Source organism: Hemicordylus capensis, chromosome 12 (genome assembly GCF_027244095.1).
Source record: "Hemicordylus capensis ecotype Gifberg chromosome 12, rHemCap1.1.pri, whole genome shotgun sequence".
Classification (NCBI taxonomy): Eukaryota; Metazoa; Chordata; class Lepidosauria; order Squamata; family Cordylidae; genus Hemicordylus; species Hemicordylus capensis.
In genome coordinates this window covers 12,770,055-12,787,799 of record NC_069668.1, presented here as the reverse complement: position 1 = coordinate 12,787,799, position 17,745 = coordinate 12,770,055, and the positions used below count along the sequence as shown (strand labels likewise).

At 48.6% G+C, this 17,745-nt stretch overlaps 1 protein-coding gene across 7 annotated transcripts in view; it reads left to right on the top strand.

Annotated features, from left to right (window-relative positions):
- The window catches only part of LOC128335960 (rap1 GTPase-activating protein 2-like), a 130,944-nt gene that overhangs the window by 68,484 nt on the left and 44,715 nt on the right, over positions 1 to 17,745 (top strand). For 6 of the 7 annotated variants that reach the window (XM_053274938.1, XM_053274941.1, XM_053274942.1 and 3 more), the window contains one exon: positions 11,501 to 11,585. The exons of the other annotated variant lie outside the window; for it this stretch is intronic. In XM_053274938.1, coding sequence (XP_053130913.1) covers positions 11,501 to 11,585 — 85 coding nt within the window. The remainder of the gene's footprint in view (positions 1 to 11,500; positions 11,586 to 17,745) is intronic. 7 annotated transcript variants of the gene reach the window in all.

Here is a 17,745-nt window from a genome sequence, read left to right as displayed (position 1 = left end):
CAGACCAGCTTCCCTTCTCTGCTTGGGTTGGGAAGTCCTCATGGCGCTCTGAGCCCGAGAATGAAGCACCCCCAGATTGGAGGAAGGGTGCTGGCTTCAACTCCCTGGTTCGCATGGTGTGGGGGGGCCCCAGCAGCACGGATCACCCAGGGACTTGGTCTTCCCACCCTGCCTGACCCTGAGGGGTCCCAGATTAGGGGTCACGCCAGCCTGCCAGGGTTAATGGCTCACTCTGGGGGTTGGAAGTGGAGGAGAGTGGTTGGAGCAACGGATTACTGCATTTTCCTGAATCCATGAGTAGGTTTCCCCTCAAGTTTTTTGATGTTGGGAATCGGGGAGGGGGGAGTCTTCAATTCAGAGTCCTGTTCCTTTCTAGTAAATGGTGATAGAATCTGTATTAACCCTTTACTTTTTACGGGGCTCATCTTAAACTCAGAGCTGTCTTTGATTTGGGTAAATATGGAAGGAATTTGAGGGTGAAGGAAAAAGTGAGGGTGCAGCTTTTTGATCGTGCCAGGAAAGAGCCCCCTCTGGTTTCTCTGTGAATGGGGAGACACTTGACTGATAGCTCCGTCTCCTTTGGTTTGGCTCCAAGCTCTCTCGCCCGGGATGTGCTGGTTTGTCGATGGCGAGCTAATTGAAAGGGGCAGGCCGCAAAGAAAACGTCCAGTGCTGGCGATTAAATATTAAATGTATTAGAGTCAAACCACCAGGAAGGTCCACCAAGGACAAGTGGCGTGAAGTTGATTAATGCAGGGGACAGGCGTATCCTTGCGACAAGGATAAAGCCTGAGGGAAAGATCTTGCTTTGTGCCTGGGTGCAAATGCATGGATCTGGGATTGCTGTCCAATTTGCCAGCTCGTCGTTGGAAGATGAACTACTGATAGGTTGAATTATTAATTAACTGATTATTTCTCAAGGCATTGGAGAGGAGAGGAGAGCAGGTCTGTGGGAGGAGAGCTGGTCTTGTGCTAGCCAGCATGAATGCAGCATGAATGGTTCCCTTTGCTAAGCAGGGTCCACCCTGGTTTGTGTTTGAATGGGAGACAACATGTGAGCGTTGTAAAATCCCCTTAGGGGACGGGGCCATAACTCAGAGGAAGAGCACTTGTCTGCTTGCATGCAGAAGGTTCCCAGTTCCCTCCCTGGCACTTCCAAGATAGGGCTGAGAGAGAGAGAGAGACTCCTGCCTGCCACTTGGGAGAAGCTGCTGCCAGTCTGAGTGGACTGTGCTGAGCAAGACAGACCAATGGTCTGACTCAGTATATGGCAGCTTCCTATGTTCCTATGCCAGCAATTTCTGATTTATCTGCATGAAACCTCTTTTTGCATAGTGTTTTGCTAATGCACACATCTTCTTCTGCTTATTTGTAGAACATCTCACCAACATATATCTTGAAAATCACACCATGATTCCGCCCTGCCCCCTCTCTCTTGCACGGGTTCATTGGTAACACACCTCACAAAATGAATATGGTTGCACACTGATGTGTATAGTCACATAGCAACAGCTTTGTTACAGTGTTTTATGAATGCACAAGTGAGCACCGGTGATGCAGAAGAAGGTAGTGAGCATGAATTGTCTCCTTTGCCAAGCTGGGTCTGCCCTGGTTTGCATTTGAATGGGAGACCACATGTGAGTGCTGTAAGATATTCCCCTCAGGGGATGGAGCCGCTCTGGGAAGAGCAGAAGGTTCCCAGTTCCCTCCCTGGCAGCATCTCTAAGATCGGGCAGAGAGAGATTCCTGCCTGCAAGCTTGGAGAAGCTGCTGCCAGTCTGTGAAGTCAATACTGAACTTGGCGGACCAAGGCTCTGACTCAGTATGTGGCAGCTTCCTATGTTCCAGTGATGGGAGGAACCTTTCTGACAGGGGTGTAACGAGGCTGGAGTGGGCCCAGAGACAACAGTTTAAAATGGGCCCCTCGCTGATACACACACACACTCACTTCACATGTGACTTGCCTCTGGGGGGGTCCCTCGAGGGTGGGGGCCCCCAAGCAGCCGTCTCCCCTTGCCTAATGGTAGTTATGCCCCTGCTTTCTGGGGTCTGATAATGCCTCGTGGCGGGCAGTGCTGCACCGGAAGTTATTTCCTGGGTCAGATTTTAATCAAAGCTGGAGAAGACGCCAGGAAATAGGGAACACTCTAATTACAGCTGCTTCCAGCTCCAGCTCAGCACCAGCCAGCAGTGTACATATTAAATAAGTCCCATTGGAGGCTATAAATCTATTTCCCTGAATTTCATGCTGCCATTTAACTTATGTACAAGGCCACCCTCTACGCTCTGCAGCAGACGCTGGTGTTCTGCCAGCGTGGATTTTGCCCCCGGTTTATTTGCTAAGTTTACCGTCAGGAGAGTTCCTTTTCCATGGAATGGCGTGATTGAAAACTCATCCGAGACTCACTTTGGCATTTGTCCATCACAAGCGCTTGATTCCCCCCGCCCCGCCCCCCCCGGACAGCTCTCTTCGGGTCCAGGCACGGAACCGGCTTGGGCTGTCGGTGAGCTCTCGTTCCGTTTTGAACAGCTGACAAAAAACGGGACCAGAGGATTCAAGCTTCTCTCCACCTCTTGATGTATCCTACATTTAGGGATGCATTTTGTGATGGCTATGAAGTAGTTCAAGTTTTATTGTTTATATTTGTATCCTCCTTTATATATAACATTATGATGTTTTATGTAATGTCAAAATAAAAGGTATGTTATTTATACATTATTAGTTTATAATTCTATGTAATAATCTATTTATTATGTTGTATCCAAGAAACTCAGGGTAGCATATGTTGTTTCTCCTCACGCCCACCCACCCCCTTGATTCTCCCAGCAACCCTGAGACATAACAGATGGGTGGCAAATCACCCTCGGTGGGCTTCTAAGGCTGACACAGCATTCCCCCTGTGGACCCACTTTCCTCAAGGTGGGTCTAGAGCTGATGCCCCTGGGAGTGGCTGTATTCTCCGTGCCATCGCAGTAGTCTAGTCTGGGAAGAGAGCAAGTCTTGCCTTGAATTGCCCCCTTTGCTAAGCAGGGTCTTCTCTGGTTTGCATATGAATGGGAGATTACTTGTGAGAGATGTAAGATATTCCCTTTAGGGGATAGGGCTGCTCTGGGAAGAGCATCTGCATGCAGGAGGTTCCCAGTTCCCTCCCCGGCAGCATCTGCAGATAGGGCTGAGAGAGACTCCTGCCTGCAACCTTGGAGAAGCCGCTGCCAGTCTGTGCAGACATTATTGAGCTAGATTGACCAACAGTCTGGCTCGGTATAGATGGCAGTTTCCAATGTTTGTATCTGCAAAATTTTCCAGTTCCAGTTTAACAATAGGAACAACTAAGGCCCCTAACCTCCCAAGTAGGCTGCTGGAAGGAAGGAAGGTGGGGGCAAAATGTGGATTTTTGTGACAAAGGTTGGGCCTTAAACGCCTTTTAACAGCTTTTGTCCAGGCATAATTCTCTTGTAATAAACTGGGATAAATCTAAGATCCTGGTTTTTGAGAGGAAATTCAAATGCCATAAATGGCTGCTTTGTGGTCAGCTGGTTGAGCAGGTCAGATGTTTTCAGTACCTTGGTTTGCTGTTTCATATCTTGATCAACCCATCGCCGCTGTGCTGTACAGAAGTCAGATGCCACGTTCTTTGTAGCTCTGCGTTTTTTCCATTCTGATGGCAAATGCTATATTCCAGCCGCCATTAAAACATTTGATGCTAAGTTAGTAAGTTGTCCTCACAGATTTTATATGGTGTCTCTGATAAATGCAGCATTGTATGGGTTTTGTAATATTCTGACCCGGTTTTTAAGAGCTTTTTTAACATTGCCCAATTGTGTATCAAATGCTGTGGTCCTATTATAGAGGGGGCAATGTCCATTGGAAACCTAAGTGTGGTTGGCAGCAATTAAACTTTGGTTTGCATTGATGTGTTTTGAAACACTTTGGAGTTACTTTGCCATCTTGTTGCGGATTCTTTTATTAGTTCTTGGTTTAAAGCTGTTTCCCAGAAAATTGGTCAAACTGGTCTGTCTCCTGGCCATTTGTTTTTGATGGGACGCACACACTTGAACCTTCTCTTTAATTAAGCATAGACTTTGGGATTTAACTTCTCAAGAGTTGGTCGGTAAGGTTAGTCCGACCTGCTCTTTAGTCCATTTGGGTGTTAACTACCAGAATAGTTGGTGTATGGCTTCATACTTACTTAATACTAGTTCTCATCAGATCGCTTTTGCAAACCCCATTTAAATGCTTTACCTTTGCAGGTGGTGTTAGGCAGATTCCAGGTTCTATCACTCATGCAAAGGTTCTGTGTCCATGCAATAATCTAGACTGTGGAACATGTACTTCTGGTCTGTGGGCTTTATGCTGATTTAAGAGAAAATCTTATCTACCCATTATTAATATTTATTTATTATTAATAAATAAATTATTAATATCCCAACCTGGCTGTTCAATCCAGGTATATGTGAAATTCCTCTTCTCTGATTCCAGGTCCGAGGTAACCCTTGCTGTAGTGAAATTTTTAGCAGCCCTGATGAAATGTAAGAGGAAATTAATAGCTTAAATGACGGTTTTGTTGATATTTGATGGTACATCCAATTGTTTCTTTTGTTTGTTGTTTTTTATGCTGTGTTTTGGTTTCTTTTGACCGTAATAAACTGACTGACTGACAAAGAACTGGAATCTCAGTCCTGAATTTGAAAACAAATTAATGTGCAGCCTGACTCTTAATTATAAGTGTGTATCCATCCCACCAGCCCCATTTCACTCCTACCAAAGCAGAGTAATACCTTCATTAGGATGAACTATAATGTTACAAAGTTGTGAATAAGCTTCTGAGTTCAACAGATCTCTTCTTCAGGCCAGATGTTAAGCAAAGCATGCAGAAGGTTCCAAGTCCCCTCCCTGGCAGCATCTCTAAGATAGGGCCAGGAAAGACTCCTGTTGCAACCTTGGAGAAGTCGCTGCCAGTCTGGGGTAGCTAGATAGACCAAGGGTCTGACTCAGTATATGTCAGCTTCCTGTGTTCTCCAAGGTTGCAGGCAGGAATCTCTCTCAACCCGATCTTGGAGATGCTGCCAGGAAGGGAACATGGGACCTAGATGCATTTCCCAGAGTGGCCCCATTATCCCCTACGGGGAGTCTCTTCCAGTGCTCACACTTCTAGTCTCCCATTCAGATGCAACCAGGGTGGACCCTGCTTAGCTAAGGGGACAAGTCATGCTGGCTATCACAAGACCAGCTCTCTGCCCTAGCCCAAGGGCGCCTGCTCTACTTTCAAAATCTGACTCTGCCCTATGTGGAAAGAAAAGTCCCGCATGCCGGTATCTCTGAGCCAGCGAGACCTCCTTGAACTCTGCGCTCCCCCTGAGGACCCCTGTGCTATTTTAAGGAAGTTTCCAGAAATTGCCATCACCGGCGGTGCTCGTCCCCAGAGTAGCAGCTGCCCAGATTTCTTCCCCATTTCTCCATTTGCGCCGTCTCTCGTGGTGCATGGGGTCAGTGGCAGATTAGCGTGCCTTGCCATCATCTGGCAGGTTGTCATAGAAACAAAAGGCTTGTTCTTTTGAAGACAAACACTCGGACATTGGGGTCATTTCACCCTGGGACTGACAGGGCAAGGATGAGAGGAAATGGAATGAAACCTCCCGATAGCCCCTGGTTCCCGAGCTGACTCTGCATGTGAAACATTGATTTTGGGCTACAAGCAATGTTTAAACCATTGCAAGGGAGAAGGCTGCTTGGAAACATCACTTGGGCTAGGAAGCATCTGTGTTCCCGAGGTCCATTCTGATGTTGTTATAGAGGCGGTTGCACTCTGTGTCCTCACCGTGCGGATGAGGCCGTAATTCATCGCTGGGCCTCAGTGGGTTCCTTCTCCTTGGGGAAAACTTCATGTGGCTTTGCTATGCAGGCAGAAGGGCTGAGAAAGACCCATCCTGAACCCGCAAAGGGCTGCTGCCAGTCAGTGTGGACAATGCTGAGCTAGAGGGACCAAGGCTCGGACTCAGCAGAAGGCAGCTAGTTCGTCCCAGGAGAGGTGGGCTCCTTCTCCTCTAGGGGAATGTCATCTGGTTCAGGATCTGAGCATGGACTCAAATTGACAATGCCGCAGTGCTGCCGACATTCATCATGGGCAGCAGCACAACTGTTGCAGATGCCTCTTCTGTGCCGTGATGAATGTCCTCGGCACTGAGGCACGGTCAAAATGGGAAGGGCACCTGAATGATGAGGAGAGGAGAGCTGGCATGAACTGTCCCCTTTGCTAAGCAGGGTCCACCCTGGTTTGCATTTGAATGGCAGACTACATGTGAGCCCCGTCCGATATTCCCCTTCGGGGATGGGGCCGCTTTGGCACCTTCAGCATGCAAAACAGATGCTCCACTGAGCTTCTGGCCCCTTCCCCTGAGAGTAACAGCCGTCACCACCGTTGGCTTCCCCTGCCCCTGATATTCAGAAGCAGCAGCCGCTGAATATAGAGGTTCAACGTAGCCCACATGGCGAAAGGCTCTTCCGTGGATTTGTCCTGCCCCGTTTTAAAGCCATCCAAACACAGTTTGGTATAGCCATCTACAGAAATGACTGAAGCCAGAAAGTAGCTGCTTTAGCTTGTTCTGAGTCCGGAACAGCCATCCAAGAAGATGTCCTCTGAGCCAACACTTAGTGAGACTCATAAATAGGGTTTTTAAACTGAGCATAGGGACATAGGAAGCTGCCATATACTGAGTCAGACCCTTGGTCTATCTAGCTCCGTATTGTCTTCCCAGACCGGCAGTGGCTTCTCCAAGGTTGCAGGCAGGAATCTTTCTCAGCCCTGTCTTGGAGATGCTGCCAGGGAGGAGGGAACTTGGGACCTAGATGCTCCCCCCAGAGCGGTCCCATCATCCCCGGAGGGGAATATCTTACAGTGCTCACACTTCTAGTCTCCCATTCAAATGCAACCAGGTCAGACCCTGCTTAGCTAAGGGGACAAGTCATGCTTGCTCCCACCAGACCAGCTCTCCTCTCCTAGCTTTGTTCTGCCTTGGAAGAGAAGTCAGCCAACCAACCAACCCCCATTTCAAAGACAAAGAGAAGGCCCCCAGAACGTGGGGTTGATTTAGTTTCATCAGTCGCTGCAAGGAAAGCATTAACCACGCTGCCTTCTTCCTTTGGAGAATGACCTACTCTTAATTCTGATCACAGACCAATTATCCGGCCCAGTTATCCTTGCCCTCCAAGATGGCGGTGGGTGGCTCCGTCCATGTCATCTGACAATTACTCTTTGGTCAGCAGCTCACGGGGTTCATTTCTTTGGCTTTTTTTTTTTAAGCTTCCAGTTTTTCATTAGCTGTTCATTGACTTAGGAGCAAATTGCTTGAATGTATGCCTGATGCAAGGTGTAGATGGGCAGTGGGTGGGAAGAGCCGGAGTTGAAATGGAACAGAATTGGCAGCTGCAGTTGTGGGCAAAGCCGGGGTCAGCATGAAGCACCCCTGGGCAAAAGATTTGGTCCCACACTGCTGTGGTGGGGGGAGCATGGTCACCACTGCAGTGCCATAGTCTGGTAGGCCTTCCCAAAAGGGTGGATCTTGGCTTATTGGGCAGCTGTGGGGGTAGCCATAGTGGGCAGTAGAAGTGATCGCACAATTTTGCTCCTTGCCTCTACACCTGGACGTAAGAACAGCCCTGGTGGATCAGGCCCAAGGCCCATCTAGTCCAGTGTCCTGTTTCCCACAGTGGCCCACCAGATGCCTCTGAGAAGCCCACAGGCAAGAGGGGTGTGCAGGCCCTCTCTCCTGCTGTTGCTCCCCTGCAACTAGGATTGAGAGGCATCTTGCCTCTGAGGCTGGAGGTGGCCCACAGCCACCAGACTAGTAGCCATTGATAGACCTGTCCTCTGTGAATTGGTCTAAGCCCCTTTTCAAGCCATCCAAGCTGGTGGCCATCACCACATCCCATGGCAGAGACTTCTGCAGTTTAAATTATGTGCCTGGATATTACCTGGATTGTGTATGTGCCATTTTGCATGGGCTTCCCCTCCTCTCCCCTTCCATACAATGTCCGGCCCTTTAGGATCACTCTGGGATGATGGAAACAGTTGGATACTTGTTTGTGCAGATAGGCTGGGGAAACCAGCTCCGATGACGGGCCTCATGACAACATTATCGGACACGTTATCACTTTCCTCACACAGGCTTAGGACTGCTCAGCACTGCTCAGTGGGAACAGTTGTCTCTGTCCTCACCTCCGGTTCAATGGCCTTGTTGTCCGGATGATTCAAACCGCAGTTCCCGGACCCAACCGTGGTTCCAGTTTGGCCCCCAACCTTGGAATGAACTCTTGGGCTGTTGTGAGTTTCACTCGTCCAACTGAGGGTCCATTCACTCCCCCATGTCGTCTAGATTGGGATTTTACCCCAAACTGGAGGAAGCTGTTCTTCCAGGGTTGGAAGAAGCTAAAACTAAAAACTAAAAGTTTAAAAAACCTTTTAAAAAGGTTTTAAAACTTCTTAAAAACTTAAAAACCTTTTAACTTTAAAAACTTTTTAAAAAGTTACTTGCTGGGGCTTCCATTTTCAGATTGTACCACAGAAGGGCCATGTTTTTATTCATTCATTCATTTACATTTCTATCCCACACTTCCTCCACGGAGCCCATGTCTTCCTGCACATGCCTAATAATATTAATAATAATTAATTTTAAAAAATAAAATGTATTTTTCAAGGTTCTCCAAGTGTGCTTCCAGAGTGTCTGAGATGTCATAAAGCCGTTTCCTCCTGTTCCGGATTGGGGATGTCCTGACCAAGGACGGCACTAGACTATACTAGTCACCAGGACTCTGGACAGCTCACAGTGGGCTTATTGTCTACTTAGTCTTATTTTTGTGAGCCATCTTGAGAATATTCCTGTGGCAGTGTCGCTCAGAAATGGAATAAATAATAAGCTGGCATCAGTGGAAGCTCAAGGTTGGGAAGTGATTCCCTGTCAGTCTGGAACTGCTCTGTGTTCCACACCCAAATGAAAGTGCTTGGAGAAGCTGGTGCCTGGACCAGCCAAGAGGAGAGGGCAGATGTGTGGGCAAGAACCTGTGCGAGCCAGAAACAGGCGTTTTCAAACGTAGGCCCTCGTGTAGGCCCTGCTGAAGCCTGAACTCGAGTAAGCCGGCAGGCCCCAAGCAAGCCCGGAAGGAAAGGAGGCAGGCCGAGGGGCCACCCCAGTTCTCTGCAGTGGTCCCTCCCCCTGCCCCGGATATATAGGGGCCTGCTTGCCATAGGGCTTTGATGTGGGGGGTGGGGGAGGGAGACTGGGAAGTCTCCGAATATTTGGTTTAAAAGAGCTTGCAAAATTGGCTGGCTTAAAAAGAAACAAACAAACAACTATCTAGAAAGGTCCTATCAGTGGCTTGTTTCATGGCGGAAACTTACGAAGACGTCTGGGACAAACAACGTTACGTTTGTTTATCCATCCCCTCATTCATTCATAAATGCCCTTCAGCTGTTCAAGGTGTTTTGCAGCCCAGGAGGAGGCCTGAGGGAGGGCTGTGGAGGAGCCTGGGGGGGGGGCCTTGCTTGGAGGTTTGTTTTCCTTGCGCGTGGGAACTGCAGGGCCCGTTTTGATCATGAGAGTTTCTAGTGTGTTCTAGGCATTGAAAGGAGCACAAATGGATAGTCCTCCCTGTATATCACTCTATATTGTGAAGTGTGCGCGCGTGTGTGTGTGTGTGTGTGAATTCCGTGAAATGTGTTTCCAGGCAGCAGACTTACTTTGAAATATCAGACTTAAATCCTTGGGGGCCTGGGGGGTGTGGAGGCCCTGGACTTTTATTTGGGGGGGGGGTGTGCATTTTAAAATCTCGTCTCTGGGCCCACTCCAACCTTGCTACGCCCTGTTGTTGTTGTTGTTGTTAACTATGTTTATATCCCACTCTTCCTCCAGGGAACAGTGTACATGTACTTCCAAACTTTCAAAAAGCCTCATAACAGCCCTGTGAGGTAGAGCCCAGAGTCACCCAGTGAGCTTTATCAAAGCCTGAGGATTTGAGCTCGGGGCTCCCTGGTCCAGTGGCACTCTAACCACTGCATCACACTGCCCTGACTCTACTTATGCAGTGCTTTGTGCTTCCCAAGATGGCATCAGAGCAGGAGAGGCCTCTGTCTCCTTAAAAGGGGCTCTGCTGGTGCTGGGCAAAGCACAGCATTGCACAGTGGGAACAGGCACAGTATAAGTACACTTATTAGACTTGCAAAATAATATTCACCAATGCATTAATTATAACTGAAGAGAATATTTCAAAGGATTATGCTATCCATTCTATTAAATGCATCTGTGAATATTCTTTTCCAAGCGACTCACCAAACCTTCAACAAGTTGAAATTCAAGGGCAATTTCAAGGTTCTTCCCAGAGAGAAGCACCTGAGAATTTTCATTGGAACCCCAAAGAGCTTCTATATGGCAAGTGAAATGTCTCGGGGTTTTCCTGCGCACGGCCCTATCAAATCAAGCCAGCATTCCAAAGACACCTTCAGCCTCTCTAGTGTTCCCCCCCCCCATCCCAAACTGGTACTGCTGTCCCTGGAACTCCTTGACACTTGCCGAAGTGAGGAGGAGTATGCAACAATTCACCCAGACCCCGGAATAATGGGAGATAATGAGTGACAGCAGAAATTGGGATTAACAAAGGGCCCCAGCTTCCTCCACCAATTGTTTAAAGGGATCTACAGTCGAATCTCCAGTGCAGTCCAGTCTGATATGAGAAGACTGAAGAAGCGGCAATGATGTCCGTTTCTAATTTTATACCATTGTGGGGAGATCCCACCCCGCTCTCCTCATCATATTGTGGCTCTGGCTTGTCTTGCTCAGCCTGGGCAAACACAATGAAAGATGACAATTTGCAAGGCCCCCCCTGAGTGTGGCTTTTCTCGTGTTCAGCTTGTGGGGCCCCGATAAACGGCAAACAGAAAGCAACTCCCTTTCGGTTCCCAAGTGATAAGGTGGCGGAACCAGGACCAGCATCTGCTTCTGCCGTGCACCGTGTCCTTTCCGCTGAGAGCGACGAGAAATGAGCAAACATTGCACAGTCAATAGATAAGACCAGATGGAGAGAGATGGGGGGGGGCATGTGGGGAGGGAAATCTTGTTTCAGTGCCGTTGCCATAGAAACCCCCCGCTCTATATATCGAACTCTCAGCCACCCCAGGGGTAGAAATTACCTGGGATGGATTTTACCTGCAGCTCACGCCGCAGGTGAGGGCTTTGTGGTAGGTGGAGACCCAGTGGGAGGTCTTCACCCCTTTTCTAGGTGCTCACCTGGAGAAGGCAATCTGGAATCTTGAGAGCTCTTCTCTCTCTCTTGCTTCCCACCCACCCACCCCACCACCAACATATGGCTCTTAAAAACGGATGGAGAAGATGTAGCATCCTCGAAAGAGTTCCCTCCCTCCCTCCTCCTCCTCCTTTTTGGATCCTGCCCCAACCCTAGAAATGGCTGGGAATGCAAATGCTGACGTTGGTCCTCTTGCCTTCCCTGCAGGAAGCAGGAGGGGCTGAACAGCACGGATGTGGTTGCCCCGGAGAGGCCCTTGTCTCCACCGCTGACTGCCCCGCCCAGCATGAAGGTAAGTTGCTTTTTGCGATGCGTTTGGGATGTGCATGGCCCAAAATGTAGGGTGTTCTGCTTTGGTGTGGCGCCACGTTCAAGGGAGCGGGGAAAGGGTTCTTCTGATCTCTTGCTTGCAGCCACGCAACACCTCTTTCCAAAGCCACGCATCTGGAGCTGTGTAGCATCCGATTGCTCCTGATCCATTCCGTCCCCCAAGGCTGTAAAGCATAGTCTGGCTGGCTCAGAACAAAAGGACATGAAACCTAGTATTCTGTTCACTGATGGTGCATGCCCATCCCTGCAGTTTGTCCCCAACATCTGGTAAGCAGAGGTATTCTGCCCTTGGATATGGAGGTGCCATTCTTTGCTAAGAGGTCCAGTGTGGTCTAGTGTGGGTAGGTTTTCCTCCTCCTTTGCTTCCAAGCAATCATTTCCACCCAGGTATTCCTCTTGCCTTGCTTCCACACAACTGAAAATTGGGAGCAACACTGCTCCCAAACCCAGGTAGAACACAGTTTTTGATGGTGTGGATGACCTCATAGTGGGCCAGATAGATGCATGGTCTATCTCAGTAGCAGGCAACTTGACAAATACCTATGGTACCTGGAAGGTGTCTGGAAATGTTGTGGAAAATCGTTGGGGTTTGCTAGGTGAAAGGGGATGGTTTCGTCTCTCCTGAGCCACCCGTTCTGCTGTCTTTCATTCTGGATGAGGAGAGGATGTTACTATGGCCTCATCACTCCAGAAATTGCTCACCTCCGTCACTGAAAATGGATTAGAAGAGAACTGCATAGTGCGGGAATGGAAAATCTGGGACTGGGTTATAGCGTGGGAAGGGGGGAGATGAGTTTTTCTCCCTACACAAACACACACACACATTTCGTTCGTGTGTTTTAATCTTGTTATTATTTATCTGGCTTTCTGCACGTGGCCTGCCTCCAAGCAGGTTGCAAACTGAAATGAAAAATAATAGAAAGAGATTAAAAGATATGATTTCATAACTGGAAATCAGCCGTGCTGGCAATAAAATCCAAAGGATTGAAATGGAGGGAGAAGTGATAGTAAAAGGTTTTTTTTACTGGACATCTGAAGGATTATCAAAGGAGGCACGAGGCAAATATGTTTTGGGAGAACACTGGGGTGCCACAGTAGAAAAGGCCCTGCTGGTAATTGACACTCACCTGAAAATCAGGTTTTGGGTTTTATGAGGCTGAAGGAACTAGGAAAGATAAATGGGGGGATGGATGGATGGATGGATGAAGTGCCGTCACGTCGGTGTCACCTCTTAGCGACCACATAGATAGATTCTCTCCAGGATGATCTTTTCCAACTTGGCCTTTAAGGTCTCTCAATGGTGCATTCATTGCTGCCGTAATTGAGTCCATCCACCTTGCTGCTGGTCATCCTCTTCTTCTCTTGCCTTCCACTTTCCCCAGCATGATGGACTTCTCCAGGGAGCTGGGTCTTCGCAGAATGTGTCCAAAGTAGGATAGTTTGAGCCTGGTCATTGGTGCCTGGAGTGAACATTCTGGATTGATTTGTTCTACGATACATTGGTTTGATTTCCTGGCTGTCCGTGGTCTCCTCAAAAGCCTTTCCAGCACCCAAATTCAAAAGCGTCAATACTTTTTCTATCTTGCTTCTTCAAAATCCAGCTTTTGCGTCCATAGTGTGTCACAGGGAAAACCATAATCCGAACGATTCTGATCTTTGTAGGTATAGACACATCACGGCTTTCCAAGGCCTTCATTGCAACCCTCCCAAGTGCGAGTCTGTGGAGTATTTCTTGACTGCTCGTTCCTTGACTGTTGATGGTCAGTCCTAAAAGGCAGAAGCTCTCCACCACTTCAATGTTGTGAGAATAGCCTTATTTCATAACAGTGAGGACCCAATGAAACATGATGAACGTTTATATCCTTGGAGGCTGCCATCAGGAGCAGAAGCGTGGCCAAGGGTCTGCTTCACCCTTTCCCTTCCTCCTGGCACTAGGCAGCACTCTAAAGTAATCTACAAATTTCAGAGATTAACTTGTAATCTGTTGTTATGTTTTCCCTGACTAGCAGGTGGGGGTGGCTTCTGTAAGGCAAAGTGGGTTCACTCTGGGCAGAGGTGAGATTTGAACTTGGGACTGATCTGCAGTACTTGGTGGATATCCTGAGTTAACTGCTACATATCTCGCTTTGGGACACAACCTCAGATGTTGCCCAAGAGTTGGAGTACTCCTTAGGGAACATGCATACAGCTAGAACAAGCCAGAAAATACTACCTTTTCTCTGTCTTCTCCACTTTCGCCTACTTTGCCCATGTTATGATCCATCCTTTATTTCATCTGGGGTGAACTGAAATGGGGGAGGGGCCTAGAAAAGCCCCACCCCCCATTTTGGCAGTATTTTAGAATGAGGAGACGGACGTTAGAGTGGAAGACGGACCACTGGCTTTGAAATGGGCTGACCCACAGATACTGGGACCCTTGGGCTTGCACAATTCTATTCCTTCTCCGTCAGCTTGGCAGGCCAAGGGGAAACTCTGCTTTTACAAGCAAAAAGTCACACACACACACACACACACACACACACACACACACACACACACCATGCTCAAGTGAGTGCTGCTTTTTCAGGAAAAGCCCTACGCCCCTGCCCCAAAAGAGCCTCATTCACTATGGGAAAACAAACCCCACAAAAATTCGGCATGGCCCTCCCTAATTGTCTCTCTTCTGCCTCTAGTCTGAAAGCAAAGACAGTATGTAATTGTTTCCCAGTGGGGTAGCGCCTCACACCTTTCTGGCTGCTGCAGAATAAATAATTGGGTATAATAATGAACGGCATTGTCGGCCTTGGGAAGGTTCAATTCATTCTGGCAGGGCGTTGGCTGCCACTTTTTGCCAGCCGCCTTCGGTTTCTCTGGGCTTCTTATCGCATTAAGCTAATCACACGTTGCCTACCTGAAGGTTTATTTTAAGGCAGACCTGCTGGCTCCCTACCATGGAGGCAGAAGGAGGGCAGCATTCGTTCCCTTTCCTTTGCTGAATTCCCTTCAGTACATTCAGCACAGGTTCTGCTGTTGGATCCCTGTGTGTGGCTCATTCATGGAGTCCTGACCTCTGTCGCTACCTGCAGCTCGGAACCCTGGGGACTTGTGTTGGGGCCCATGACTCAGATTGTAAAGGTAAACCTGGGCTACTAGGGATGTGCACGAACCTGTTCGGAAGACTGGCAGTTTGACCGGTTCGAGGGGGGGATACCTTTAAGGACTGGGGAGGTCCTGAACAGGTTCGGAAGACCAGCGGTTCAACCGGTTCGAAGGTGGGGAGATACATTTAAGGACTGGGGAGGGTGCACTTCCCCTCCCATGCATTTCCCCCAGCGGGGTGGCAGCGTACCTCCCTGCCGGCCCGTTGCTTCCTTGGACCGGAAGTACCCAGCACGCATGCGCAAGCAAGCACAACATGTACACGCATGATGGGTACTTCTGGTCACTTCCGATCCATGGAGGCAACGGGCCAGCAGAGAGGTACACTGCTGCCCCGCTGGACCCTTTTACACTACAGCGCTGGCGAGGGAAACATGCGGGGTGGGGGTAAGTGCACCCTCCCCAGTCCTTAAAGGTACCCCCCCTCCACCTTCGAGCCACCCGCTGCCGGATCCGTGCACATCCCTGTGGGCTACCTTTGTTCTTTTAGATTTGATGCCAGATCCAAGGGACTCTGGTATTTCCAGAAATGCTGGTGGTCTTCAAGAGAGAGAAATGTGGTCGGGGGGAGCTTCTGCAGCCTAAGCATACAGAAGTGGCACATAGAAAGGGAACCAAAGCTGGAGGCATTTGGGCCCAAACGGAAAAGCATATTCTCCAATTCTTTCCCAGAATGGGTGAGAATAATTCTCCAAATTATATATACACCCATTCTGGGAAAGAATTGGAGACTCTTCTTTTCCAAGTGCTTCAAGACTTTCAACAGTGAAGCGGGGCCCAATGCAAGTCATTGCATTTTTCTTTCCCAAAAGACTCCCTTACGACGACGTTGTGTTGCCATCTCACATCACTCTGAGGGGGCTTCTGCGACGAACTGGCCCTCCACTCAGATTCACCAACATGCCCCTTTCAGTTTCACACCTGTGGATGGCTCGCCATTCCACACCACACATCATTAATCTATGGAATTCTCTGCCAGGGGATGTGATGGCCACTAGCTTGGATGAGGCACCTCCAGCCTCAGAAGCAAGATGGCTCTAAATTCCAGTTGCAGGAGAGAGGGCATGCCCTTACCTGTTGCCTGTGGGCTTCTCAGACCACTGTAGTCCTACCCGCCTTGTGTTTCTTTTAGAAAGAAAGAGTTTGCTAGAAGGCCACCTTCCTTCAGTGAACTGGCCAGTTAATTAAGCTCAGTTGCTCCTGTGGATGTGGACATAGAAGGGGTTGGCTGTAGTGTGACCTCATGAATGCTGCCATGCCCGAGTCTCTAGAGCATCGGGGCCACTGCTTTGGTTTTGGTTCTTGTTGGGCGCCAGAGAGTGTCCTGTTTCCTTGCAGCTGGCTGCCCAAGCTCTGGCGACAGCATCTTCTAGCACCAGCGTGGGCCTTCAACGTGCCACTGAAACCGAGGCAAAAAGAATGGAGGCATATTTCATACAATTCAAGGAGGACAAGGAAAGAGGCCGTAATTATGGCCTGGACGCTCCAGCAAGTGGTTAATATGTAAGCCAGACCTGACCTGCACAGGCAGCTGAGACATGGAAGCTTTTTCCATAGGTGTGTGTCGCCTGCCAGCCCTGCCGCTGGTGAGCGCAAACCAATGGGAATGGCTAATCTGGCCCTAGAGCCTCTAGGTTTAATTATTTATTTGTCTGTGTGGTTATTCAACTTATATCCTACCTGCCTTCAATGATAGAGAACCCAAGGCATGAGGTTCATAGGTGGTCTCCCAACCAGTCACCCAGACCTTCAGTAGAGCGGCTGTATCGCCTGTCCCCACACCAGGCCACACAGTTCCTGGCCTGGAATTTGTTACCGTGCACGAATAAAATGTCCCAGGATGCATGTCCCCACACCAGGACTAGGTTTATTGTAGTGCTCTGAACAGACGGCTTCTACATTGCCCCAGTGGCTAGTGGTCGTTATGACTATGTCTAGCATGTTCAGAAGTAGTATGCCACTGAATATAATCACTCTGATGAAGCAAAGTTGTTCATATTAGCCATGATAAGAACTGAACCTCCATATCCAGAGGAAGTCAGTGTATCAGATACTAGGGATATACAGCTGGGGAGGGGTGTTGGCTTCAGGCTTTACAGGCATCTGGTTGGCCATTACAGAAAACAGGATGCTCACATCCAACAATGTTTTCACATGCCAGACCTTGAGATCCAGCCTGATGCTCAGGAAACATTCCACAAGAATATTGATTGAAGGGAGCGAATGGCAGATGTTCTCTTGATGAAACAGTCTCTGCATTTCTCCTGAAAGAGAGCTATGGTGTGTATTTATTCAATTAATTGATTGATTGATTGATTGATTGATTGAGTGCTGTCAAGTCGGTGTCGACTCTTAGTGACCCCATAGATAGATTCTCTCCAGGACGATCTTCTTCAATTTGGCCTTTAAGGTCTCTCAGTGATGCATTCATTGTTGTCGTAATTGAGTCCATCCACCTTGCTGCTGGTAGTCCTCTTCTTCTCTTTCCTTCAATTTTCCCCAGCATGATGGACTTCTCAAGGAAGCTGGGTCTTTACATAATGTGTCCAAAGTATGAGCGTTTGAGCCTGGTCATTTATGCCTCGAGTGAAAATTCTGGATTGATTTGTTCTAGGATCTATTGGTTTGTTTTGCTGGCTGTCCGTGGTCTCCTCAAAAGTCTTCTCCAGCACCCAAGTTCAAAAGCGTCAGTATTTTTTCTATCTTGCTTCTTCAAGGTCCAGCTTTCACATCCATAGAGTGTCACGGGAAAAACCATTGTCCCAATGATTCTAACCTTTGTAGGTGAAGAAATGGCATCTCACTATCCTTCCCAAGGCCTTCATTGCAACCCTCCCAAGTGCTAGTCTGTGGCGTATTTCTTGACTGCTGGATCCTTGACCATTGATGGTTGATCCTAAAAGGCAGAAGCTATCCACCACTTCAATGCCTTCATTATCAATTCTGAGGCTGGTTGCTGTACCCATTGTTGTTAGTTTAGTCTT